At 34.6% G+C, this 25,977-nt stretch overlaps 5 protein-coding genes across 5 annotated transcripts; 2 read left to right on the forward strand and 3 right to left on the reverse strand.

Annotated features, from left to right (window-relative positions):
• Window positions 1-404: 404 nt before the first annotated feature.
• LOC114726896 (protein FLX-like 2) lies at window positions 405-4,548 on the forward strand. Its single transcript, XM_028913617.1, has 5 exons — window positions 405-486; window positions 744-1,318; window positions 2,742-2,887; window positions 2,988-3,082; window positions 3,877-4,548. The coding sequence occupies exons 2-5, from the start codon at window positions 759-761 to the stop codon at window positions 4,303-4,305; spliced, it is 1,230 nt and encodes a 409-aa protein (XP_028769450.1). The 5' UTR covers window positions 405-486; window positions 744-758; the 3' UTR covers window positions 4,306-4,548.
• A 3,209-nt stretch (window positions 4,549-7,757) lies between these two features.
• On the forward strand, window positions 7,758-8,969 carry LOC114726914 (peroxidase 5-like). The gene is made up of 2 exons (XM_028913632.1): window positions 7,758-7,976; window positions 8,082-8,969. Exons 1-2 carry the CDS (start codon window positions 7,758-7,760, stop codon window positions 8,853-8,855), a joined length of 993 nt encoding a protein of 330 aa, XP_028769465.1. The 3' UTR covers window positions 8,856-8,969.
• A 2,967-nt stretch (window positions 8,970-11,936) lies between these two features.
• LOC114726890 (peroxidase 5-like) lies at window positions 11,937-13,040 on the reverse strand. Its single transcript, XM_028913609.1, has 2 exons — window positions 12,819-13,040; window positions 11,937-12,722 (listed from the first exon to the last, which is right to left on the reverse strand). Exons 1-2 carry the CDS (start codon window positions 13,038-13,040, stop codon window positions 11,937-11,939), a joined length of 1,008 nt encoding a protein of 335 aa, XP_028769442.1.
• A 3,051-nt stretch (window positions 13,041-16,091) lies between these two features.
• LOC114726887 (peroxidase 5-like) lies at window positions 16,092-17,193 on the reverse strand. The gene is made up of 2 exons (XM_028913605.1): window positions 16,967-17,193; window positions 16,092-16,866 (listed from the first exon to the last, which is right to left on the reverse strand). Exons 1-2 carry the CDS (start codon window positions 17,183-17,185, stop codon window positions 16,093-16,095), a joined length of 993 nt encoding a protein of 330 aa, XP_028769438.1. The 5' UTR covers window positions 17,186-17,193; the 3' UTR covers window position 16,092.
• A 3,583-nt stretch (window positions 17,194-20,776) lies between these two features.
• On the reverse strand, window positions 20,777-22,013 carry LOC114726915 (peroxidase 5-like). The gene is made up of 2 exons (XM_028913633.1): window positions 21,795-22,013; window positions 20,777-21,684 (listed from the first exon to the last, which is right to left on the reverse strand). Exons 1-2 carry the CDS (start codon window positions 22,011-22,013, stop codon window positions 20,911-20,913), a joined length of 993 nt encoding a protein of 330 aa, XP_028769466.1. The 3' UTR covers window positions 20,777-20,910.
• Between the last annotated feature and the right edge of the window lie 3,964 nt (window positions 22,014-25,977).

Genomic DNA, 25,977 nt, shown 5'->3' on the forward strand with positions numbered 1-25,977 from the left:
AACACTCTTTCAATCCTAAATATAAGACTTTTATACCAATGTGTATAAGAGTCTTATATTTATGATCGGTGGAATAATATTTTACTACATCTTAAATATAAAAAAAATTAAATAGTACATAATAAATAAGTTATGCTATTCATATTTATAAATAATAAAAATTATTTAATATTTAATAGTAATATTAATTAATTTCCCATTTTTCATGTTAATATTGACATTAATTTTAGTGGCAATGTTTCCAACGAGATCATTGCGAGCTTAATTCTTGATTGATATTAATAAATTAATAGTATTAATTATTAAAAAACTTTTTCCGATTCCGGCTTCCTGAGCCATTGCCCATGTCTTGGACAAAAAAGTTCTTCGATTTGCCCGTTTCCTTGACCAAAACCCTTGAGCCAGTGTTCCTTTACCCCTCTCTCTCTCTCTGTTCATTCACTGGCTAGTTTGTGGTACCGGAACGAAGCGTGTAATTGCTGGAAGGTAACACATTCTTTCAGCTGTCAAATTGAACTCGTGTAAGATATTTGCTATTCCAGATCGTTTATCATCTTGATATCGATATATTTATGATAATTCTTTCTTGTTTTTGCTTGCCTGGATTATTCATTACATGAAATTTGTTTTTTCTTCTTGGTTTTTTTATTTGCAATTATGCGATTAACGAACCATTCTTGAAAGCTGGGTGGATGTTGATGATTCTTTTTGTGGTTTCACTGGGTTTTGTGTATCATCTTCAGTCTTAGGTCCATAGAATGGGCAGTAAAGGTCGAATACCGCCTCCACATATGAGGCGTCCTTTGCCAGGTCCTGGGTTGATACATCCTGAGCCGTTAGGTCCTGGTATACGCCCTCCATTGGCTCCATTTTCCCCTTTTGATTTGTTGCCACCACCGGAAGTTCTGGAACAGAAGCTTGCTGCTCAACATGCTGATATGCAGAGGCTGGCCACGGAGAACCAAAGGCTTGCCACCACTCATGGGACATTGAGGCAGGAGCTTGCCGCGGCACAGCATGAGTTACAGATATTGAATGCGCAAATTGGAGCTATCAAGGCTGAAAGGGAGCAGCAGATGAGGAACCTTATGGATAAGATTGCCAAAATGGAAACTGATCTTCAAGGGGCGGAGCCTCTCAAAGCTGAGTTACAGAAGGCAAGAACAGAGGCCCAGAATTTGGTTGTGTCCAGACAGGAACTTATTTCTAAAAGGCAGCAATTGTCTCAGGATCTTCAAAGAGCCCATGTTGATGTGCAGCAGATTCCTGCTCTCATGTCAGAACTTGAGGGTCTCAGACAGGAATATCAGCATTGCAGGTAATCGTTTTCTTTTGTTTAGGGGCCGTTTCCACTAGCAATATTATTCACAGTTACTAAAACCTGACCCGTCGCATTAGTATATTGTCACTTCTAGTACAACCGTATGTACATGATATGAAATGTTGATCATTAGCTATCTGGAAGCATGAATTTATGGCTCTCAATGGAAGAACTAAAATTCTATTTTGTTTTCTTTGGATGAAAATTTCATTTGAGCTATAACTGATAGTTAATAATAAGAGTAACGTGAATGACGTGCTGGAAGTAGGAGGCTTGATAAGGCTTTACCCTAATAAGGACTTGATTTATGTCCAATATGGCAATGTTGGCAGTGCTTGGGTGCATTTCTGCAGACTACGTTTGTAAGAAAGTATATCAATTAATCTGCAGTGTAATTAAGTACATCTCTTTGTCACCCCTTTCCATTGCAAACCGTTGTCCTCCCTCCCTCCATCTACATCATGAATTTCCATTTCTATATGAGGAAAAAGAATGAAGAATTAGTGGGTGCTCAAACAGATTGATCTCAATAGACTGAATGGGACAGAATTCCGAGTGCAGATAGATTCAATAATGATTGGGAAAAAAAAAATGATGTGGCCTATCAGATAGACGGAAGGAAGATTATAAATGTTCTCTGTTTTTTTTTTTTCCTTTTTTGAAAAACCTGACCTTATCTGACAAATGATAGTAAAGCCCATTTATTTGCGGTGTTTTGATTCCTTCAGTTTGTGTCTTTTTTGTTCCATTTAAACTAACATATAGAACAGGAAAACATATATGATGCTATAAAATTTTAAAAACAATGTGGCTTATCTGACAAATGACATAAGACTATAATACAAGCGCTTCCATTTTTCCCCATTATCTGCCTACTTTGAAGAGGGGTTAGGAAAGTTCCTTTGTTTGTGGTGATGTGGTTTTAAGTTTCTGTTTTTTTTGTTTTGGGTCCATTTAACCTAGCATATGGGTAATAGGACCTATATAATGATATCAAGAATGTGGCTTGTCTGAGAAATGAAAAAGAATATAATTGCTGTGTTTTTTTATTATTAAAATAACCTGACCTGATTACTTTGAAGGGATAGGAAAGTTCCTTCATTTGTGGTATTTGGCTTCCTCCATCTTCTATCATTTTCCATTGCATTCAAAGAGTATAGAACTTGAAGATAAATGATATCAAGAATGATATAGTTTAACTGACCTTCAACAAGATTGTATAAATGCTCTTCTTTCTTAATTGGTGTTTTGCTCCCTTAATTTTCTGTTCTCCTATCCATTAAAGAGTGCTTATAAAACTTCCTTTTCTCTTTCCTTTATTTCCTTTCAACTGCATTCTAATTCTTATCTTGCAAGCATATTGTCAATTTACTGTAATAAATACCCCTGATACTGATAATCGAATGGTTGGGTTTTGCAGATCCACGTATGACTATGAAAGAAAGCTGTACAATGATCACCTTGAGTCACTCCAGGTGATGGAAAAGAACTACATGTCTATGGCAAGGGAAGTGGAAAAACTTAGAGCTGAGTTAGGAAACACTACTAACATTGATAGAAGAAATGGTTTGTATCTCTTGTTATATTCTCTTTCTGTTATGGTCATTTTTTTTAAGTTTTCATGGATTATGTAGTTTGACCTTCAGATTACTATCAAATGTCATAGGCCCATATGGTGGCACTCCTGGAAATAATGAGAATGATGTCTCTGGTCTTCCTGGTGGTCAAAATGCATATGAAGATGGTTATGTTGCTGCTCTGGTGCGTGTAAATGCTTTGCTTAACTTTGTTATGGGACTGAAGGTTTTGAGTTCACTTTCCAGTGTCACTGATCTCTGTGATTTTGTTCTGCGTAATTAAGATCTTTGAACTAATTGTTAATGCCTTTTAATTTGGCCAATCTTCCTAATGTTTGATGAGCTTCCGTAAGACCATGACTGTAGCATATGCTATAATGATGTCACATGCTGGGAAGATAGTCTCTGGTGTCGAAAAAGAAAAAAGCAATTATGATATGATTTTGTGATCAATATAGTTAACTTGAATTAAAAGGACTCTGTTTGATCTGATTTCCTTTAGACATCAGTCAATCTGTCATGACCATTTTGATTGGCCCGATTTACTTTAACGGAGGGACGGAGGGTTGATTTTCTGATTGCTTTTAGATAATGAAATTAGTCAACCTATGATTTCGTTCTCTATTTTTAAGATACATGGACTGATTATTATTATGCAAATGTGCATTATTGTTTTATGAGCTTCTTTGGTTGGTGCAAAATGGGTATGGAGGACTACGTATCATATGTGTTAGAAAGTTAGGGGACTGATTAAGAAGCGTTATAAGCATGGCATGGATGTTTGTAGTCAAATCTTCTGTTTTCGTGATGAAATGCTATGGTAAAAATGTAGACCCTGTATGTCTGATGACAGTGAACGTTACCAATCAGAAGGGCTATACCTATATGGTTTATAGGTTGAACTGAGACGTAGTCCAATTTTACTCTACCGACTTGTCATCCACGTATTTTGCCTAATAACTCTGCACTTGTTAACAGGGACGTGGTCCCCTCCCTGCTGCAAGCGGTGGGGTTGCAACAGCTGCTAGTGCTGCCTCTGCTCCTCCCTATGTCGGAGCTCAGCCTGTCTCTGCTCATGCATGGACTGGTTATGATGCTCCAAGAGGGCCTGGTTATGATGCATCTGCAATGCCTTCTTATGATCCGCAGAGGGGTGCTTATGATCCGCAGAGATTGGCTGGTTATGATGTTCAGAGAACTGGATATGATCCACAGAGAGGAGCTGCTTATGAGGCATCAAGAGCAGTTGGCTATGATGCACAGTCTAGAGGTGCTGCTGCCCCACCACTTGGACATGCCGCTGTGCCGGCGAACAATATGCCATACGGGTCTGCAACACCACCTGCACGTGGTGCTGCAGGTGGATATGAGGCTCCACCTCGAGGGGGAAACCCATCTAGGAGATGATTTTAACGGGCTATTTTTCAAATGATCAATCGGATGGATGCTCAGGTTTAATTGCTGAGTTTTGAGATTTCGGTATCACCTGCTGGCTGACACTGAAAAGCCCTCTTCTCTAAGCAACTACTTCTGTCTATGGCGCTTTTGCATTTTGCAATGCGCATTAAGATTCCTTCCTGGCAAAATGTATACTGCATCGCAAAATTCATCAGGCCTTATCGCGTAATGCTGAGCTAGTTTCTTTTGCTCCGGTGGCTGAAAGGGGTCAAAGGGCCATATATATATATATATATATTTTTTTTGGGGGGGGGGGGTTGGGTAAAGAACAAACTAGGTAGCTGCTACTGAACGAGGTGTTGAGACCTGTTAATACTAGTCCCCCACCACCAGCAGTACAAACACATTGTTATCTAGGTAGGAAAGAGAAGGTAGTAACGTTGATCCACAAGACAATATCAATATGTTTATTGAAGGAAAAAAAATGAGGAAAATCTGTTGGAAAATTTGCGGCTGCAAAATTTCTTGAAGGATCCACGGGTAATTATTTTTGAGCTGTGTGGCGTTTATATTTAATGCAAAATGAAAAACATTTATATATAACTTAAAATATGTTACATAGCGCTGAAGAAAAGTTTTTACGTATCTTTGGGTAATAAATTTTGCAGAAATTTTAAGCAGTTTTCGTAAAAATAATTGGAACTTTTCAATTTTTTCTCTTGTACAAAATTCTAGTCATGTTTTCCTTTCATTCTTTTTGCTTTGTTCGAAACGGCTGGAGGCCTTGGCAGAGAAAGACAGTTTTTTACTTTAGAATGTGACCCTATCTCCAAATATGAAAGAAAAGGCGAAGCACTGTTATAGTTTTTTTTTTAAAATTTTATTTTAACATAATTGCCGTATGCATGTCCTTAATAAAGCATAGGTATATACTTTAATACAAAATGTATACATTTATGATTCTTTTAGGTTAGAATAGTACCTCATAATATTTATTTATTTTTATGTGAAGTTAATTGCGATCATATTGATTTTAGTTTTAGGAATGAAAAAATAGTTTAAAGAAAATCAACATTGGAAGAAGTACCTTCATCTTAAGCATTTGATGGGGGTATAATACAACATTGGGTCCATCTATACTTGAAAAAATTGTAATTTGATCTGGAAAAGTTTTCTAATGATCCTGTGTAAGACTAAGAATTTCATTAAATCCTCCGAATTTCATTTAATGATCTCAAAAGCTCAATATTGAAAGAGAATAATTCCCCTTATTGCATTTACACTTGAACCAGGTCAGATAAAAATGCGATCAACCAATGAATGAATTTTCTTTATATAAAACACTATTAAGGCAAAAATAAAAGGGAAAAAAGGGAACCATTTATAAACCAACACCATTTCTTTTAGCAGAAGAAGAAAACTGAAGGAGTTGGCCAAAAAAAAAAACAGAAAGGAAGAAAGAAAGAAAGGATTTTGTGGGATATTGATGTAGAGACTGGAGATCGAGAACCAAAACGTGTGTATTGCAGGGGAAGTTGTTTGACTTTGAACATTTCATCATCAGACTGTTCCGAATTATACGTTTTGTGTGTTTTCAATTTTGGGTACGTAGAACGTCAGATCAAAGAAAATAGTACACAGTTCAGTGAGAGGTTTTGTTCTCAATTCCACGGCGGCCCCACGAGGGCATTTAATTCAACTAAGACCAACGAGGGGTTTGGTATGATTACAAAGTATTTTTATGTAAATCAAAATAAAACATCTTTAAAATACTTATTTTATGAAGTATATCGTAAAATTATTTTAAAAATTGCAGTTTGGTTCCTAATCAAAGAACCTGAAGTCATTCATAAAATTAGCCGGGGGCTGTGTGTTTCTTTTTTTTTTTTTTTTTTGTGACAAAATTTGTACTACTATTATATGTATATTTACTCTGTGTATATATATATATATGTGTGTATCTTGCCTTGTGCTACGCTAGCTGAAGAGAGAAAATGTGAGGGAGAGAAAATTGAAATATATAAGAGAAAAGTTAAGGGATAGATGTGATTTTCTCTTCTTATGCCTGGTTGAGTGGAAGAAAACAGAGAGAAAGAAAAAAAAATCTAATCTTATAAAGACAATATTGACCTTAATTACTACGATAAAGAAAATACTTATATGTATATATAATAAAATTGATTATTCTACCATATTATTTAGGTAATTTTAACTATATATTACTCCTCCAGTCCTTAATATAGGACCTAATTAGAAGGTTGATATCGATTCTAAATATAAGACCTATTTATCAAATTTATCAATTTTTTCCTAAATTATCCTTATTAAATAATTAAATACCACAATAATACTTATTACTCTGATACATCTATATATTTTATAAAACGAGTGAGTACTTATTACTCATTAATTCCACACATATATCAATTCTACCGTTTTATATTTTTAATAAAATAATGTAAAGCATTTTTTGAAAGTCAGTTTTGTAAAGAAGTTTTAATTAAAGATATTTCGCGAAACATATGCTATATTTATAATTATTATTCAATTTAACTAACTTTTTTAATTTAATTAAAATAGTTAAATAAGAAAATAAGGGGAGTACTAAATATGAAACAAAATAGAGAACTTGTGAAATCAAGCAAAGTGATCTAAGACGAATTCGTTGTTTGCTTTCATATTTTGGGCCATCGATGCGGCGTTTGAAGTAACTCAGACAAAGTCGTGGCATTTATATAGAATGTCCAAACCAAGCAAGGCCGTGTTGCTTGTAAGAATAAATGTAAGAAATGGAAGTGCCAGCCAACTGAATGCCATCAAAGCAGTCCACTTGCAACAACCATATGTATAGTAACACATTGACCGCGTAATGCAAATCACAAGTTAGTTAATTTGTCCATTACTCCAAACTCACAAGTTTATATTTATATAAATGGATCCATAAGAATTAAATACTTTGAAAATGAAGGTTCATCAATCAATAGCAGTAATTAATATTATATATATGGATCCTTAAAATGTTATTATACGGTTAATTAACCTTTGTTCATTAAAAGAACAAACAGCCGTCTTTAAGAGAACAGAAAATTCATTCCCCAAAAACACGAACTGGTGATTTAATCTGTGACAGTGGCAGCGAAATGGACTATTTAATCAATTAATAATTTGAGTTGCCAGTAGAAAAACTCTTGTGGAGGAGAAACCGTAGGTGCTGATATGTTCAAAAGGAGACAGCTTCAACCTATTCAGCTTTATATTTTATTGTTCTTGCAGCCAATAGCCACACGCGTTTTGTTAACTTAGTAAAACCTACTCTCACCTTCCTCCATCCCTTCTATATATATAAATACCTTTCACTCTAACCCTCCATTCACAACTCATCACCCATATCATTCTTCCACTTTCCTTGTTATTAGCATCCTACAAATCCAGCTTTAGCCTGAACACCTTCAACACTATACATGGATCCCATTAAAGCATTCCTCTCCAGCTTCGTTTTGATCCTCTCAGTTTCATCAGTATTGGCCTCTTCCTCAGCGTCTCTCAAGGTGGGTTTCTACAAGTCGACATGTCCATCAGCAGAAGCAATCGTGAAGAGAGCCGTCAACAAAGCTGTTTCTGCCAATCCTGGAATCGCTGCTGGTCTCATCAGAATGCATTTCCATGACTGCTTCGTCAGGGTGAGTTCCATCACACCCATTTCCTACCTTCTATCTTTATCTCAAATACATATATATATATAATATAATTCTCATCATGTCGTCGGTTCATATATATATACACAGGGTTGTGATGGATCTGTGCTGCTGAAATCAACACCTGGCAATCCGGCTGAGAGAGACCACCGAGTAAACAACCCCAGCTTACGTGGCTTCGAGGTCATTGATGAGGCCAAGGCTCTGATTGAGGCTGTCTGTCCTCAAACTGTTTCTTGTGCGGACATCCTGGCTTTCGCTGCTCGGGACAGTGCTCAGAAAGTCGGACACATAAACTACGATGTGCCTGCAGGACGAAGAGACGGTCGTGTCTCAATCATGGACGAAGTCCAAGGCAATGTGCCCCCACCTTTCTTCAACGCACAGCAACTCATTGACAATTTTGCACGAAAGGGATTATCAGCGGACGAAATGGTCACTCTTTCTGGTGCTCATTCCATTGGCGTATCTCACTGTTCTTCCTTCTCCGGTCGTCTCTACTCCTTCAATGCCACTCATCCCCAGGATCCTTCCATGGATCCTGCCTTTGTTGAGCTGTTGAAAAGAAAGTGTCCGCCTTCCAGCAACAATGGCGGTGAAGATCCGAAGGTTGTGCTTGATGCTGCTACGCCTAGTAGATTGGACAACAAGTACTATGTGGCACTGAGGAGTCATCGTGGGTTGTTGACCTCAGACCAGACATTGTTGGAAAGTGAGTCCACAAGGAACATGGCGCTGCGAAATGCCAAGCATGGTTGGAGTTGGGCTCACAAGTTTGCCAAGGCAATGGTTCGTATGGGTTCGATTGAAGTGCTCGCTGGTTCAGAGGGCGAGATCAGAAAGACATGCAGCGTCGTCAACTAATTAACACATCTAATATTTATGCTTTGCTGTGCTCGGAAACAATTTGTTCACACCTCAGTTTGGTTTTCAATTCTTTTTTTCAATGATTCTTTTGTACGTGTAAAGAATACTTAATGTTCAGCGAATTAATTTAATTTCTCTGCCGTTCCTTCTACCCTTTTGTATCTTCTTTTTTTTTTCGGGAATACAATAGGCAAGTTAAAATAACTTGTGGAGAGAGCCAAATCGGGAAAACTCAAGACGCGAGTTGCTGGGAAATATCATCCCTCGTGAGTGTGAGACTGTGAGGCATCCTGGGTGTGTATTTAGCAAAAGTTGCATGTTGCTGCTCAGATACTGAGCGCCTTTGGCAAGGAAATCTGCACACGAGTGCATCGCGTGGAGCACAATGCAGTTCGATCTCCCTGTTCCACCCTTTGTATCTTAAAACTTGATATTTTGACTATGATGCAGCATTCCACCCTCACTTCATTAGATTTAGACTATCTAAATTTGATTTGGATGATCCAGATATAATTTCTTTTTTTTATTTGTTCAAAATAATTATTTTAATAGATATAGAATAAAAAATTAAAAATAATATTTTAACTATTATTTTTCCAAAAATAATTTCTTTATTTAAAAATAATTAATTAAAATTTTAAAATCTGGACTATTTAAATAAGAACTTAATTGTTTATATTTGATGAGTTTAGGATGCTCATTAAGATGATAAGCACTGAAACTGGTTCCCATTTCATATTGATTAACTTTTTCATTAATTTATTGTTCCTTCCAATGAATTAAGTTGGAAATATTAATGAAAGTTGATACTACCGCAAGTAGGATGCTTTGAATTACACACATCTCTAAGTAAAGGTGACTACATTCTTAAACTCCTTTAAAAAAAAAAAAAAACCTCAATCATCCGGCCACTTTTACACTTTTAGCTTTATTAATTATACCTTAAAATTTAATAACTTTTAAATTTTACCCTTGCTTAATATATACACTTTTCAATACATTAAGAATCTAGAGATAACAGCAAATGAAAAGTAAAATGATACGCAATACATTCATATAAAAAGTTTGATGATATGAATCATAAATAGGATTTTTTTTATCTTATAAATATGACCGTGAGAGTATGAATTTTGTGGTGGAGGGAAGTTACTATGTTGGATTCTATTTATGGATTGAGATTGGTGAAGTAGCAGCCGTAACGTGTGGTACGTAGTTGTAGTTGGGATGTCTTTCTCTGAAACACTTATTAAATAGGCACTATTAAAATAACAAGTTGATATGTGAAATTGCTGATTGATCGATTCAGCGAGGGCTAGGCAACTGTTTTCTTTGTTGATGGCCGCAGCATGTTGCAGTAAATGGACTTTGACCAAGTCCTACATAAAACTTGGTCCCATCAAGCCTCAAGGTTGCTTGTTTGAATTATCATATAGCTGCTTCCATTCCATGCTTAAGTACTACGTACTGCTTAATATAAAATTTAGTCGATGAATTTAAAAAAATTAAAAAAATTACTCAATTATAACATATGTTACATGATTTCTCTAAAATATTTATATATATCATTAAATTATATGTCAATTTATAAGTAAAGCAAATTAGTTTGGAAAAATTATAATCATAAATATTTTAAAATAATTTAGTAACTTTCTTAATCTTTTTAAATTAGTTAAATGAGTCTTATATTAAAAATCAGAAGTAGTAAATAAAAGTAGGACTAAGTAGGCAAATATTTTCAAGGTCTAAATATGACTATAATTCACGCTTACAAAAAAAATGTTATTTTAATTTATATATGTAGCATCATAAGTTATTATATATATTGTTTCACAAATATTGTAATATATGTGGATGATATCTCTTTTGAATAATATTATGTTTCATCTGAAAATAAACTCCTAGATATGCATTTAAACATATATGATTAATGTACTCTAAGAAAGCTTATCAAAAGAAAAAATAACGTACTCTAAGAAAATAAATGCACAATGTATATAAACCGAAGCACCTAATTTTTTCTCCATGTGCAAGACATTCGTATTTTTCCTGTAAATTAGTTTTATTATTTTGGGATCGGGAAATAGCCTGCATACACTAAAATATGCTATAAGTTAACGGTTACTGGCCTTAGATAAGGAAGATACTAATTTAGGGCGCAAGATGTGATATTGTAGTTGGAGATCGAGGAATGTGGAAAACTTTAATATTTCTCTATATTTTTTAGTGTAAGAGCTGCTTAACTAATGTGAAAAAGTTAAAGAAGCTAAACAAATTAATTATAACAAAATTGAAATGATTTCTGTGAAATATCCCTATATAACATTAAATTATATATCAATTTATAATTTAGACAAATTAATTTTAAAAAATAATAAATATAAAAGGTGAAATGAATTAACATTTTACTTTAAGGACTTAAACCAACTCTCTAACTAAATCATATGTTTAGGATAACAGGAGTATCATATTTGAAAATCATGACCCTTTTTTTTTTCCTTCCCCTTCTAGGCATTTTGGTTCATAATATTTTAAATAAAGAGCCATATTCCTTAATTGATATTTTTCAGTTTGAGAGTTCTTCATTAATTGTTATTATCCGGCTTCTAATTGTACTTTTCTGCAAATTTCCAGTAATGGCCCCACATGATCAAAAATTTTGCTCAAAATCAACAATAGGAGGGATTCGATGAATATTAAAAAAAATTTTTCCTTCATATTTAAAATTTTTATAGTTACAAAAATTGGCATAAATACAACATATTCTTCACCTGCTGTGGGCAAAAAAAAAAAAAGTGCTTAAAAACAACAACTAACCAAACAAGAAGAAAAGGAAAAAGAAGAAGAAAAAGACAGACTTACTGAATCCCTTGCAACGATTTATTACATTTGCAGGACATTATTAAAGTTGGTAATAAGCTAAATATACACACAATTGGACGGACTCAAAACCAAATGAAACCTTATTACGACAGAACGAACCAATCTTTTCTGTAAAGAAGAAAAAATATAAAGGAGATATGAACATTTTCATTTTTAGATTCTGATATATATGCAGAAGAGAGAAAGAGCTATTTTTAATTAATTAATAGCACCACATCGCTTCCTTATCTCGCCCTGTGAGCCACTGAGCACTTCTATCGAACCCATGTGAACCATGGCTTTAGCAAACTTATAAGCCCAGGTTGAGCCATCTTTGGCATTGTGAGCCACCATTTGCTTCGTCAACTTACTTTCATACAATGTTTGATCTGAAGTCAACACGCCTCTGTGATTCTCCAGTCCTGAGTAATATCTATTATCCAAACGGTTCGGGGTCGAAGCTTCGAGTGCAACAGTTGGATCACTAAAACCACCATTATTAATGTTGTTGCTTGGTGGTGGACACTTAGTTTTCAGCATTTCAACAAACGTAGGATCCATCGAAGGATCTTGTGGGTGTGTTGCATTGAAAGAGTATAAGCGATTGGAGAAGGAGGAACAGTGTGATACACCAATGGAATGGGCTCCTGAAAGTGTCACCATTTCGTCCACTGATAATCCCTTTCGTCCAAAAAGCTCGATGTTTTGCTCGGTATTGAAGAAAGGTGGAGGCAAATTGCCTTGGATTTCGCCCATGATAGAGACACGACCATCTCTTCGTCCTGCGGGGACATTATAGTTGATTCCTCCAACGTTATAGGCACTGTCTCGAGCAGCAAAAGCAACAATGTCTGCACATGAAACAGTCTGAGGACACACAGCTTCAATTTGAGCTTTGGCTTCCTCAATCACCTCGAAACCTCGTAAGCTAGGGTTGTTGGCTGGATGGTCTCTCTCAGCTATGTTTCCAGGTGTAGATTCTATTAACACAGAACCATCACAACCCTGTATATACAACACATATAAATCATCATGAGAATCCTACACAGAAATTCACGTAATCATAGAGTGAAATTTTGGGGTATATGTATGGGAACTTACCCTCACGAAGCAGTCGTGGAAATGCATTCTGATCAAGCCAGCAGCGATGCGCGGGTTGGCAGACACAGCTTTGTGCACGGCTTTTCTTACTATATCTTCAGCAGATGGACATGATGATTTATAAAAGCCCACCTTCAAAGAAGATGAAGAAACCAGTGACGAAGATGAGAGAACTGCCACAATGACAAACAGTAACAGACTACTCATATGTAGATTAGCCATTAATGTATTATTGCAGAGGAATTGAATAACTGAATTTTTCTGCTATATATATATATATATCTCTGTATGAAAGGAACTTGGAGGACAATGATATATATATATATAGAGAGAGACAGAGAGAGAGAGAGAGGGAGGGAGAGAGGAGTTTCTGAGTGAGGGTTTGAGAAGGATTTTGAGGTGGAGAGAGCTATGTTGGAGGGTTAGTATTTATAGGCGGAGAATTGTGAAGGAAGCTCTTACTGAGGCAGCCAAAACGTGTGGTAATTATAGTTGAAGGCGTCTTCCATTGATAACTTAATTAATGTATATATATTATAAAAATGTCAAGTTGATATAGGAAATTAGTGATTGAGGAATTCAAAAGGGGAGATTTCCTGTTCTTATTTGATGACTTTGATTAAGTCGAGTTGTATGTAATATGAAGCCCAAACCTCTGTGTTGCTTGTTAATTAGAACTTCTAACTAGAGCTTCAATATGCTTAAGAATATTAGAAATAGAGAAAAAGTAAAATAATTAAATAGTAAATTGCTCCTTAAACCCAAATGTATTCAATTCCGGTTAACACAAGTTATTATATATGTATATATTCCAACATTTTACATAGCAAATGCACGTATGTTATTATTTGTAATTATCAACTTTTTCTTGCCATTAGATAAAAATAATTCAGTGTAATAAAATATTGATTTGACGCTGGCATCTAGGAAATTGTCGCAAAAAGTGATTCAAATTTAATATAGTTTTTTATCACGAAAAATGATAGGCTGTGACGACACCATGCAGGATAGAATTAATTAAATTAATAGACTGAAGTTGAATCCATCCATCGTGTATATTTATTGTTCATACATTTAGTTTGAACGCTTCACTGCTAATCTAGTCTTATTTTATAAATTATTTTTAACACATTTTAAATAAATTAAGAAAAATTTTAAGCTTCCTAAATTCTCTCTTAAAATATAACAACTTTCTAATTTATTCCTATTTAATATATATTGTACCCTATAAAAATAGAGTTAATATAATAATAAACAAACAGTAAAATTGTACGCTCATATAATTTTTTTTCCTCTCTGCTCTATAAATAAGATTAGAGGAATATATAACTTCTCTATTTATTAGTACAATAAATGATCCTCAGACGTCTTCCATTTACTTGTCAACGTTATATATTAATGCTATACATCAATTTTGACCCCCGACAAAAAATTATTGTGCTGTCGGTTGTAGCAAGTTAACAATAAATCAGTGAATGATTTGTTGATGTTTCAGTATATAATTAAAGAAAAATATAGAAAAAAGAATTTCGATTTGATACTATCCCAGTAAAATCACCTAAAATTAACCCTATATTCCATTTGGTCTCAATTGTAAAGGTAAAACTACCACTTTTTAGTTGTGTCCCTCATTCAACCTTACTAGCGAGGAGTAGTTGGAATTGCTGGCATAAAAGCCATCATTTTTAGTAGGGCCATATGGGAAAACATTTAATTTCAAACTTAATTTAGAAAAATGACTAACTTTTTTTAAAATTTTGAAACATTTTTTTTTTGCTCATAATTAAAACCGGACAGAGTACACACACACACACACTCCCTCTCCCCCTTATTATGGGACTTTATTGTAATTATCGTTAAATCTAGATCATTTTCTTAGTTGTGTTTTTTTTTCCTGGGATCATTTTCTTAGTTTTTGTCAACATATAATCAACAATATATAACAATCACTTATGTACATTATTATTGTAAAACTAATAATCAAGACATTACCAAATTGTTATTATGGCCCCAAAGAAAAGTAAATTGTTATTAAACTATATTCTGCGTTGTTGCACTTAATTTTTTGGTATATATTACCAAATCCGCCTAATTATAAATTTGAAACAGTATGTCCTTGTCAGAGGGAAAAAGTGTGTGAAATTGGGAAAATTTCTTTCGTTTGAATATGATGAAGTCAGGTCTTGCTATTGGCGGAACTCCAAAGGCGAGTTGGCCACTTGGGATTAAGTAATTATTTTTAACAATTGTTAGGAAATAATAATTAGTAATTAATTACAAAAATTTAATAAGCAAATCCATATAGTTTTACCTCATTTTTAATTAAATCTTCGCAGTTTTTTCTCCTTTTATTAATTAAGCCCTCATAGTTTCATCAACTATAGGTATTGCATGATTCCTATAATTATATAGTAATTTGTAAGAAAAACAATGTTAGGAGCTAATCACATGGCTCTCACTCAACATAGACATAGATTAATTTCGTAACATGATGTTAAATAAAATCATAATTAATTAAATCACAAATTATATATAGATGTGAAGAGATGGTCACGAGTATAACTACTTAGTTAATTAGCATCCACATCAGTTATAATTAACAGATTGAGTATAGTGATTAATGCTTATAAACTTTTCACAGCCAAAAAAATATCAATGCCCATGAATGAGAAAACTATAAAGACCTAAAAAAAATCTGATTAAAAATAAGTTAAAACTATAAAAAAAATTTGAGGTCCAATTCTCAAGTCTTTCTTCTTCTTCTTCTTCTTCTTTTTTTTTTTGCTTTGTTTTTTTTTATTGTGCCATCCATACCACTGAAATGGAGGGCCTGCATTTGTATCCCTTATCCGACATCCGAAGCTTTGCATGAACACATTAAAAGTGAAATTATAAGTGAAACTTACTCTTACCTTTGCCGTTATTTTATTTGAATTCTTATTTCTGATCAAGTCCGTTACTTAGAAATATGAACCAGCAACAAAATCAAGAAGCCATCATCTTTCAATTTTTCCAACTTAATTCCAAAGTAAGGGAACAACATATCAACATGAAAGCCAGTCAACAAGATACCATATTGCATGAAACTCTAGATATATCAAGGTTTAAAGAAAACATGTAGAAGGAACAAACAGAGTGATTAATTAAATTAATTATGACAAAACAATATATTACATTTGCAAAAGAATAATTGAATCAGAGAATTGAAAACCAAACTGATCTATGAACAACTTGTTTCCGACAAGCAACAAAGCATAAATATTAGCGGTGTTGATTAATTGACGACGCTGCATGTCTTTCTGATCTCGCCCTCTGAACCAGTGAGCACTTCAATCGAACCCATACGAACCATTGCTTTGGCAAACTTGTGAGCCCAACTCCAACCATGCTTCGCATTTCTCAGCGCCATGTTCCTTGTGGACTCACTTTCCAACAATGTCTGGTCTGAGGTCAACAACCCACGATGATTCCTCAGTGCCACATAGTACTTGTTGTCCAATCTACTGGGCGTAGCAGGATCAAGCACAGCCTTCGGATCGTCACCGCCATTGTTGCTTGAAGGCGGACACTTTCTTTTCAACACTTCAGCAAAGGCAGGATCCATGGAAGGATCCTGGGGATGAGTGGCGTTGAAGGAGTAAAGACGACCGGAGAAGGAAGAACAGTGAGATACGCCAATTGAATGAGCACCAGAAAGCGTGACCATTTCGTCCGCCGATAATCCCTTTCGTGCGAAATTGTCAATGAGTTGCTGTGCGTTGAAGAAAGGTGGGGGCAAATTGCCCTGGACTTCGTCCATGATTGAGACACGACCGTCTCTGCGTCCTGCGGGCACATCGTAGTTTATGTGTCCGACTTTCTGAGCACTGTCTCGAGCAGCGAAAGCGATGATGTCGGCACAAGAAACAGTTTGAGGACAGACAGCCTCAATCTGAGCCTTGGCCTCATCAATGACCTCGAAGCCACGTAAGCTGGGGTTGTTTGCTCGGTGGTCTCTCTCAGCTGGATTGCCAGGTGTAGATTTGAGCAGCACAGATCCATCACAACCCTGCGTATGTATATGAACCGACGACTTGATGAGAATTATACATATATATATATATGAGATAAGCACATAGAAGGTAGGAAATGGGTGTGATGGAACTCACCCTGACGAAGCAGTCATGGAAATGCATTCTGATGAGACCAGCGGCGATCCCAGGATTGGCAGAAACAGCTTTGTTGACGGCTCTCTTCACGATTGCTTCTGCTGATGGACATGTGGACTTGTAGAAGCCCACTTTGAGTGATGCTGAAGAAGAGGCCAATACTGATGAAACTGAGAGAATCAAAACGAAGCTGGAGAGGAATGCTTTAATGTGATCCATATGTATAGTGTTGAAGGTGTTCAACTTAAAACTGGATTTGTAGGGTGGTAATTGATAAGGAAACCGGATGAGCGGGTGAGTGAGACTGAGAAGAAGTGATAATAATGAAAGAATGATAAGGGTGATGAGTTATGAATGGAGGGTTAGAGTGAAAGGTAGGTATTTATACTGGAGGAGGGATGGAGGAAGATGAGAATAGGTTTTACTAAGTTAACAAAACGCGTGTGGCTATTGGCTGTAAAAAGGCTGCAAGAACAATAAAATATAGAGCTGAATGGGTTGAAGCTGTCTCCTTTTGAACAAATCAGCACGTATGGCTTCTCCTCCAGGAGAGTCTTTCTACTGTTAAACTCAAAATTTTAATTAATTAAATTGTCCATTTCGCTGCCGCTGTCGCAAATTGAATCACCAGTTTGTGTTTGGGGAATTTGTCTCTTCTCTTAAAGACGGCTGTTTGTTCTTTTAGCTGTATAATAATATTTTAAGGATCCATATATATAATGAATTAATAGTAATGATTGATGAACCGTCATTTTGAAAGTATTTAATTATTAATTATGGATCCATGGGAATTTTGGGTCATTTATATAAAAACTCGGGATTATAGAGTAAGGGACAGATTAACTTGTGATTTGCATTACGCGGTCAATGTGTTACTATATATATGGTTGTTGCAAGTGGACTGCTTTTATGGCATTCAGTTGGCTGGCACTTCCATTTCTTACATTTATTCTTACAAGCAACACGGCCTTGCCCTGTGGATGGATTAGTTATCATTTAATTTGTTTAGTTTGGACATTCCATATAAATGCAACGACTTTGTCTAACTCGTTGATGGCCCAGAATATGAAGGCAAACGACGAATTCGTCTTGGACTTTTCCTCCTTTAACAAGTTCACTATTTTATGACATATTTAGTAATATATAGTTAAAATTATTAAATAATATGGTAGGATAACAAATTTTATGCTAACTCTGATATATTGATAAGAAATTTAAGGTAACAGGGACTTCTTTTTTATAATGGAAATAGGACCTTTTAATTACTTAACTCCAACACTAGTAAATTAATTTTCGAAGGAATTTTTTCCCTTAAAGTTGAAAAATCAGAATCTTAATGTATTAATATATTTCAGCATCAAATTTGTTATTTATTTTTTGAGTTATTTGTTATATCTGCCATATAGATGTTCTCATCATGTTATATCTTGTAATCTGATTACTAAAATTCTTACTAATAATTAATATAAACTTGTATTAGAAATCTAAATAATTTCAACATTTGATAGGATGAATAGAGTAATATGAACTTCTTAATATAAATTTACGCAAAAAATCATACATTTTACTCTTTTAACAGCATATGAAGTAATAACACGTAAAGCCGATGTACCATCTAGTGGCACCTTAAGAAAAAAGAAGTTATGTCATAAATTAACTGGACCAATTACCAATTTGCTAATTTACAAGGGCATTATAGTCTTTTAATGATATTAAAAAATTCCTAATAAGGCCTCTTGGCCTCATTAAGAATTTGTCAAAAGTATAGGCCTTAATTTGAATTTTGAAATTTCAACCGGATTTAACTAAAATTCCCTTTATTTAGTAATATATAGTTAATATTATATAAATAATATGGTAGAATGATAAATTATATCATACATATAGCAGTGAAGATATTATTGTCTATGTAAAATCAGTCATTTTTTCTTCTTATTTTCTCCTCCCCATCCATACACAAGGAGTGAAAATTGCATGCCTTCACTTCTCTCTTATTTCAATTCTCTATCCCTCTTGTTTTCTCTTCTCTTCAACCGAGGACAAGATATATTGAATCGAGAAACTCTTAGCGTCTGTTGGGCTGGAATGAGAGAAATTGAGGGATCAAGAAGCTCTTACATAGGGCTGCACATAAATAAAATTGGGCAGGACATGACTCTTGCTTGATGCCCAACTCGAATGACTAACAGGCTGCATTTTGAAGCTCATTGCCTAGCCCTGCCTACTAAAAGCCTAAGTTATATAGGGACAAAGCTAGGCAAGGCCAGGCTAAAGCGTTATTCATCTTATATGAAGATTTTCACCAAACCTAATAAATAATATTTTGATTTTTAAATATATTTTATAATTTCATAATTTAGAATATTTCAATAGAAGAAATATAAACAATACACTACAAATTTATATATCTATTTATCATTTATAATTATAGAATCAAACACAACATGATAGATTTTCAAACAACATCCCTAATCAAATATATCAACAATTTAAATCTTGAAATATATAATTCTACCATATATGAATATTGCATGAGTATATATATATATATATAAATATAATTATATACTATCTCTGATCTTAATTATAAGATCTCGTTGTAATCTACAAACGAGATCTTATAATTAGGATCAGAGATAGTATTTACAAATAAGATCTTATAATTAGGACCGGAGGCAGTATAATGAATATATGTATATTATATATTAAATAAATATATATAAATTTTGGACAAGGCCAAATGGACAGGACAACATACCCTCCCCGATACCTGGCCCTGCCTGACATTTTGGTCCTATCCAAAAATACTCATTTATTGTTTGGGCTGCTCGTTCAAAGCCGGGTTAGGCATAATTTTACTAGGCTTGGATGGGCATTGAGGTTTTTGGACCTCATCAACACCCTACTCTTAGAATACCTGTTTGGTATGAGAAAAATAAAAGGAATGGAAGGAAAAATTTTAACAAGTTCTATTTAAAATTGAAGATATGAGCTAAAAGCTTTCATTAATTTTTAATTAAATCTTTGCATTTTTTCTCCTTTTATTAATGAAGCCCTTATTGTTTCACGAACTATAGGTATTGATTCCTATAATTATATAACAATTTGTAAGAACAACAATATTAGGAGCTAATGACGTGACTTTCACTCAACATAGACATAGATTAACTTCGTAACATGATTTTAAATAAAATCATAATTAATTAAATTATAAATTATATATAGATGTAAAGTGATAGTCATGAGTTTAACCGCTTATTTAGCATCCACATCAGTTCTAATTAACAGATTGAGTATGGTGATTAATGCTTAGAAAATTTTCATTACTGCCAAAAATGTATTAATGCCCAAGAATGAGAATACTATAAAGGCCCGATGAAAAAATCTGGTTAAAAAAAAGTTAAAACCATAAAAAAAAATTTGAGGAATTAATTTTTTCTATTAATATCCAATCCGATCTCAAGTTTTTTTTTTATTTGTTTTTTTTTTAATTGTGCCATCCATACCACTGAAATGAAGGCCCTGCATAATTGTGTACCTCATCCGACATCTGGCGCTTTGCATAAACAAACTAAAAGTGAAACTTGCTCTTCCCTTGGTCGTTATGTTTATTTGAATTCTTATTTCAGATCAAGTGTGTTATTTTGACATATGAACCAGCAACAAAATCAAGAAGCCATCACCATTCAATTTTTCCAACTTAATTTCAAAGTAAGGGTGCAATATATCAACTTGAAAGCCAGTCTACACGGTATATTGCGTGAAACTCTAAATATATCAAGGTTTAAAGAAAACATGTAGAAGGAACAAAGTAATTAATCAAATTATCATGAGAAAACAATACATTACATTTGCAAAAGAAGAATTGAATTAAAGAATTGAAAACCAAACTGAGCTATGAACAACTTGTTTCCGCCGAGCACAATAGACATTAGCGGTGTTAATTAATTGACGACGCTGCATGTCTTTCTGATCTCGCCCCCTGAACCAGTGAGCACTTCAATCGAACCCATACGAACCATTGCTTTGGCAAACTTGTGAGCCCAACTCCAACCATGCTTCGCATTTCTCAGCGCCATGTTCCTTGTGGACTCACTTTCCAACAATGTCTGATCTGAGGTCAACAACCCACGATGACTCCTCAGTGCCACATAGTACTTGTTGTCCAATCTATTAGGCGTAGCAGCATCAAGCACAACCGTCGGATCTTCACCGCCATTGTTGCTTGAAGGCGGACACTTTCTTTTCAGCAATTCAGCAAAGGCAGGATCCATGGAAGGATCCTGGGGATGAGTGGCGTTGAAGGAGTAAAGACGACCGGAGAAGGAAGAACAGTGAGATACGCCAATGGAATGAGCACCAGAAAGCGTGACCATTTCGTCCGCCGATAATCCCTTTCGTGCGAAATTGTCAATGAGTTGCCGTGCGTTGAAGAAAGGTGGGGGCAAATTGCCCTGGACTTCGTCCATGATTGAGACACGACCGTCTCTGCGTCCTGCGGGCACATCGTAGTTTATGTGTCCGACTTTCTGAGCACTGTCTCGAGCAGCGAAAGCGATGATGTCGGCACAAGAAACAGTTTGAGGACAGACAGCCTCAATCTGAGCCTTGGCCTCATCAATGACCTCGAAGCCACGTAAGCTGGGGTTGTTTGCTCGGTGGTCTCTCTCAGCTGGATTGCCAGGTGTAGATTTGAGCAGCACAGATCCATCACAACCCTGCGTATGTATATGAACCGACGACTTGATGAGAATTATACATATATATATATATATATATATATGAGATAAGCACATAGAAGGTAGGAAATGGGTGTGGGGGAACTCACCCTGACGAAGCAGTCATGGAAATGCATTCTGATGAGACCAGCAGCGATTCCAGGATTGGCAGAAACAGCTTTGTTGACGGCTCTCTTCACGATTGCTTCTGCTGATGGACATGTGGACTTGTAGAAGCCCACTTTGAGTGATGCTGAGGAAGAGACCAATACTGATGAAACTGAGAGGATCAAAACGAAGCTGGAGAGGAATGCTTTAATGTGATCCATATGTATAGTCTCGAAGGTGTTCAATTTACAACTGGATTTACTTTGGAGGATGCTAATAATAAGGAAAGTGGAAGAATGATGTGGATGACGAGTTGTGAATGGAGGGTTGGAGTAAAAGGTATTTATATATATAGGAGAAGGGATGGAGGAAGGTGAGAGTAGGTTTTACCAAGTTAACAAAACGCGTGTGGCTATTGGCTGTAATAAGGCTGCAAGAACAATAAAATATAGAGCTGAATGGGTTGAAGCTGTCTCCTTTTGACCATATCAGCACGTACGGCTTGTCCTCCAGGAGGATGTTTCTACTGGCAGCTGACCCTCACATTAATTAATTAAATAGTCCATTTCGCTGCCACTGTCACAAATTGAATCACCAGTTCGTGTTTGGGGAATGAATTTTCCTGTTCTCTTAAAGACGGCTGTTTGGTCTTTTAATGAACAAAGATTGTTAGCTGTATAATAACATTTTAAGGATCCATATATATAATATTAATTTATACTATTGATTGATGAACCTTCATTTTCAGAGTATTTAATTCTTAATTACGGATCCATGGGATTTTTGGGTCATGTATATAAAAACTTGTGATTATAGAGTAATGGACAAATTAACTTGTGATTTACATCACGCGGTCAATGTATTTTAATCTTCCAAGTGGACTGCTTTTATGCAGTCAGTTGGCTGCCACTTCCATTTCTTACATTTATTCTCACAAGCAACACGGCCGTGCCTTTTGGATGGATTGGCTACCATTTAATTTGTTTAGTTTGGACATCCCATATGAATGCCACGACTTTGTCTAAGTCATTGATGGCCGAAAATATGAAACCAAACGACGAAATCGTCTCAGATAACTTTGCCTGATTTCACAAGTTCTCTATTTTATTTCATATTTGGTAATATATAGTTAAAATCATCTAAATAATATGGTAGAATAATCAATTTTTTCATATACGTATAAGTATTTTCTTTAAAGTAGTGAGGATATTGTTGTCTATGTAAAATTAGTCATTTTTCATAAATCTGTTCATTGTTTAATGAATATTATTCTATTTTGATGGTAACGTTGACAAATTCTATTTGTTCCAAAAATGGCTAAATGTTAAATTTAATGAACTGATGGCTGCACATAGCAAGTTGGCAATTTGGCTCCCACTTTAATACAGGTGATAATAATATCATCAACTTTTTTCGTAAAAACAGAATAATATAGATCAATATATATAGAAGTACAATTATATATTGTTCATTTGTAATGAAACGCACGCCCCAAAGAAAAGCTTAATCTTAAGAATGACTTGTTCTGAGTTGGATTAAGAACATAGCCCCCCTCACCCTCACTGAACTGCGTACTATGTTGATTTTGACATTCGACGGGAAAAAAAAACAGAAAGATAGAATTTTCAGGAGTCACATATTTGATTGATGGAAAAATGTTCAAAGTCGGACAACTTCACCTGCTACGTCCACACGTCTTGGTTCATCGCTAGCTCCTTCACAATTTCCAACCAATAAATACTTTCCTTCATTCTCTCCACCTCAATTATCCATGGATCAAAATCCCTACGTATACTTCCACAAGCTTCCCCTTCTTTCGCTGTACATAGTATGTTTTTTTTAGCTACAATTATATTCGAGATACTATCAGATATTAAATATGAGCTAATTTTGAATTTTTCTTATTTTATTCATTCCAATTGAATCATTAATAACCTATATGTTAACAAAGAAAAAGGAAGATGATGAAGCTTTTTGATTAATCAACAAATAAGAATAAACCCTATTAAGGGTGAACAACAAAATCCAACCTTGGACATAAGAAAGGACTTAAATTAACCGCCATGCGGTGAGGAGACATTGTCCTAACACACTTAGACCTGAAGTGAATCATGAATGGCTTATAGATTAGAGGCTTACATTAGTAACAAATAATTTCAACTCACTGTACTCACTAACCATCGATATTCCAACACTATATATATTATACTACTTCTCGTCCTTATTATAGTCCTTATTATAAGATCTAGATAACTAGTTTATAGATACTAAGAAAATTAGTTAAATTAGTTATTTATAATAAAATAATATCGTTTTGTTTAAAATATTCTTGTTAACCATGTATACTGAAACTACTCCAAAACTTCTTAACACGATAATTAATTGGGAGCCGGGCAATCCAACCGAGAGCCCCAGCTTACGTGGCTTTGAGGTGACTGAGGAAACCAGAACCAGAAGATTGGAAGCTGGCTTATAGAGGCCATCATTAATCCAACATTGATGCAGATGTTCATATGTCTTCCTACAACCAAACAGGTTTGGGACGCAGCAGATGAAACTGTAATTTTCCACTTTAAGCTGAAGTTACCCATGGCCGTTATCTGTGTATTATTTGCAATGAAGGAAATAAAAATGACAAAGATTGAGAAATTTTACATCAAATGCAACAATTACTGATTTAATCACATACTATATCATAAACATTGATCAATATTATCTAATTATTTATTTAAACGGTTTAAATAAACTAAAGAAGGAGTTCTTTCCGATGTATATATAAAAATATAATGATGAAGCTATAGAAGGAAGTTAAAAAAAACATAAGATGCTTGAATTCGCATACCATCTGTATTTTTTTACTCCCTTTCTTTCGACTATGACTTTTAAGAAAAAATGTTTTTATCTATATGTTATATGTTATATTTTATATTTTAAAACAATATTAATTACTACTTTCTCAAGCATATTAATTCCTTGCATCTGTATTTTACGACGCACATTAATTACTACTTTCTAATAAACATATAATTGGAAAATTATTGAGATTTGAGAATCTTAGCACATTAACCATTCTTTTCCATGTAAAAAGAAATTGATGGAATATATAAAGCAAGGTACTGAAGATCAAACTATTAATTGAACCGATCGAGATACCATGTCAAGAGTCAGTAAGTCAAATCGGAGTCAACCCGAAAGTCAAACAAGTGAGAAATAAAAAATAATTTAAATTTTCATCATACTATTCAAAGGTTAAATATCAATTCAATACTTTGAATCACTAAAAAAATAATCATATACTTATAATTTCTTTTCAAACTTCTTTACAATTCCTTTGACAAATTGAAATCATAATATCATACTAGCAAAATCACTACATATTCATCCTATCAAATATATATGATAATAAAATATTTCACTCTACATTATTCAATCACTGAGTAATAATTACTAATTGCTTAAAAAAGTTATATATCAAAATAGCTTTAAAAAAAAAAAGAGGCAACTAGTTAATCCGCCAATCATGTTGGGTTAACTAGGTTGCTCCTGAGTTGGTCTGAGTTACTTTGAGTCAGCCCTCAGATCATATTTTTCCGGTTCACAAAGGCTAACTAGACTAGCTAGATGCGGGTTCTAGTCTAACCCGGCCAATCCTAGTGCAGTTTTTAATACCATGACATGTCACAATAAGTTGATATGATGTATTTTCCGATCCTTAATATAAGACCTATTTAATTAATTTGATTAGATTAAGAAAGTTAGGTAAGTTAATTAATTATAAGAAATATGACATTTTTTTCTAAAATATCATAATCATCTTTTTTAATATCCTTCCTCATAGAGTTAGGAATATGGGTTGGCCTGCGGGTCGAACCTACCAACTCGCCAAAAATGGGGAGTTGGCCACTACCTGAAAAATATGAGCCCGCACCGCCACAGCCCGAGCCTGCCGCAAGTTGGCCCGTGGGTAAATTTTTTCTTTTTTATGTATTAAATATCTAGAGGAGGTGGATTGGAATTCTGGAAAGGCAAGAAAGCTGAAGCCCTACTAGCTACTACTGTCAAAATCAATATTGAGCCAGCTTCAAATTTCATCACCATTAGAGATAATTAGATCAAGATGCTTATTCATTGTTGCATGTTGATTTTATTGGAAAAATTTATGTTTGAACTTGTGTTTTTATCATG

This window comes from Neltuma alba, unplaced genomic scaffold (assembly GCF_004799145.2).
Source record: "Neltuma alba isolate B1F8T4 unplaced genomic scaffold, ASM479914v2 tig00012410_pilon, whole genome shotgun sequence".
Lineage (NCBI taxonomy): Eukaryota > Viridiplantae > Streptophyta > Magnoliopsida > Fabales > Fabaceae > Neltuma > Neltuma alba.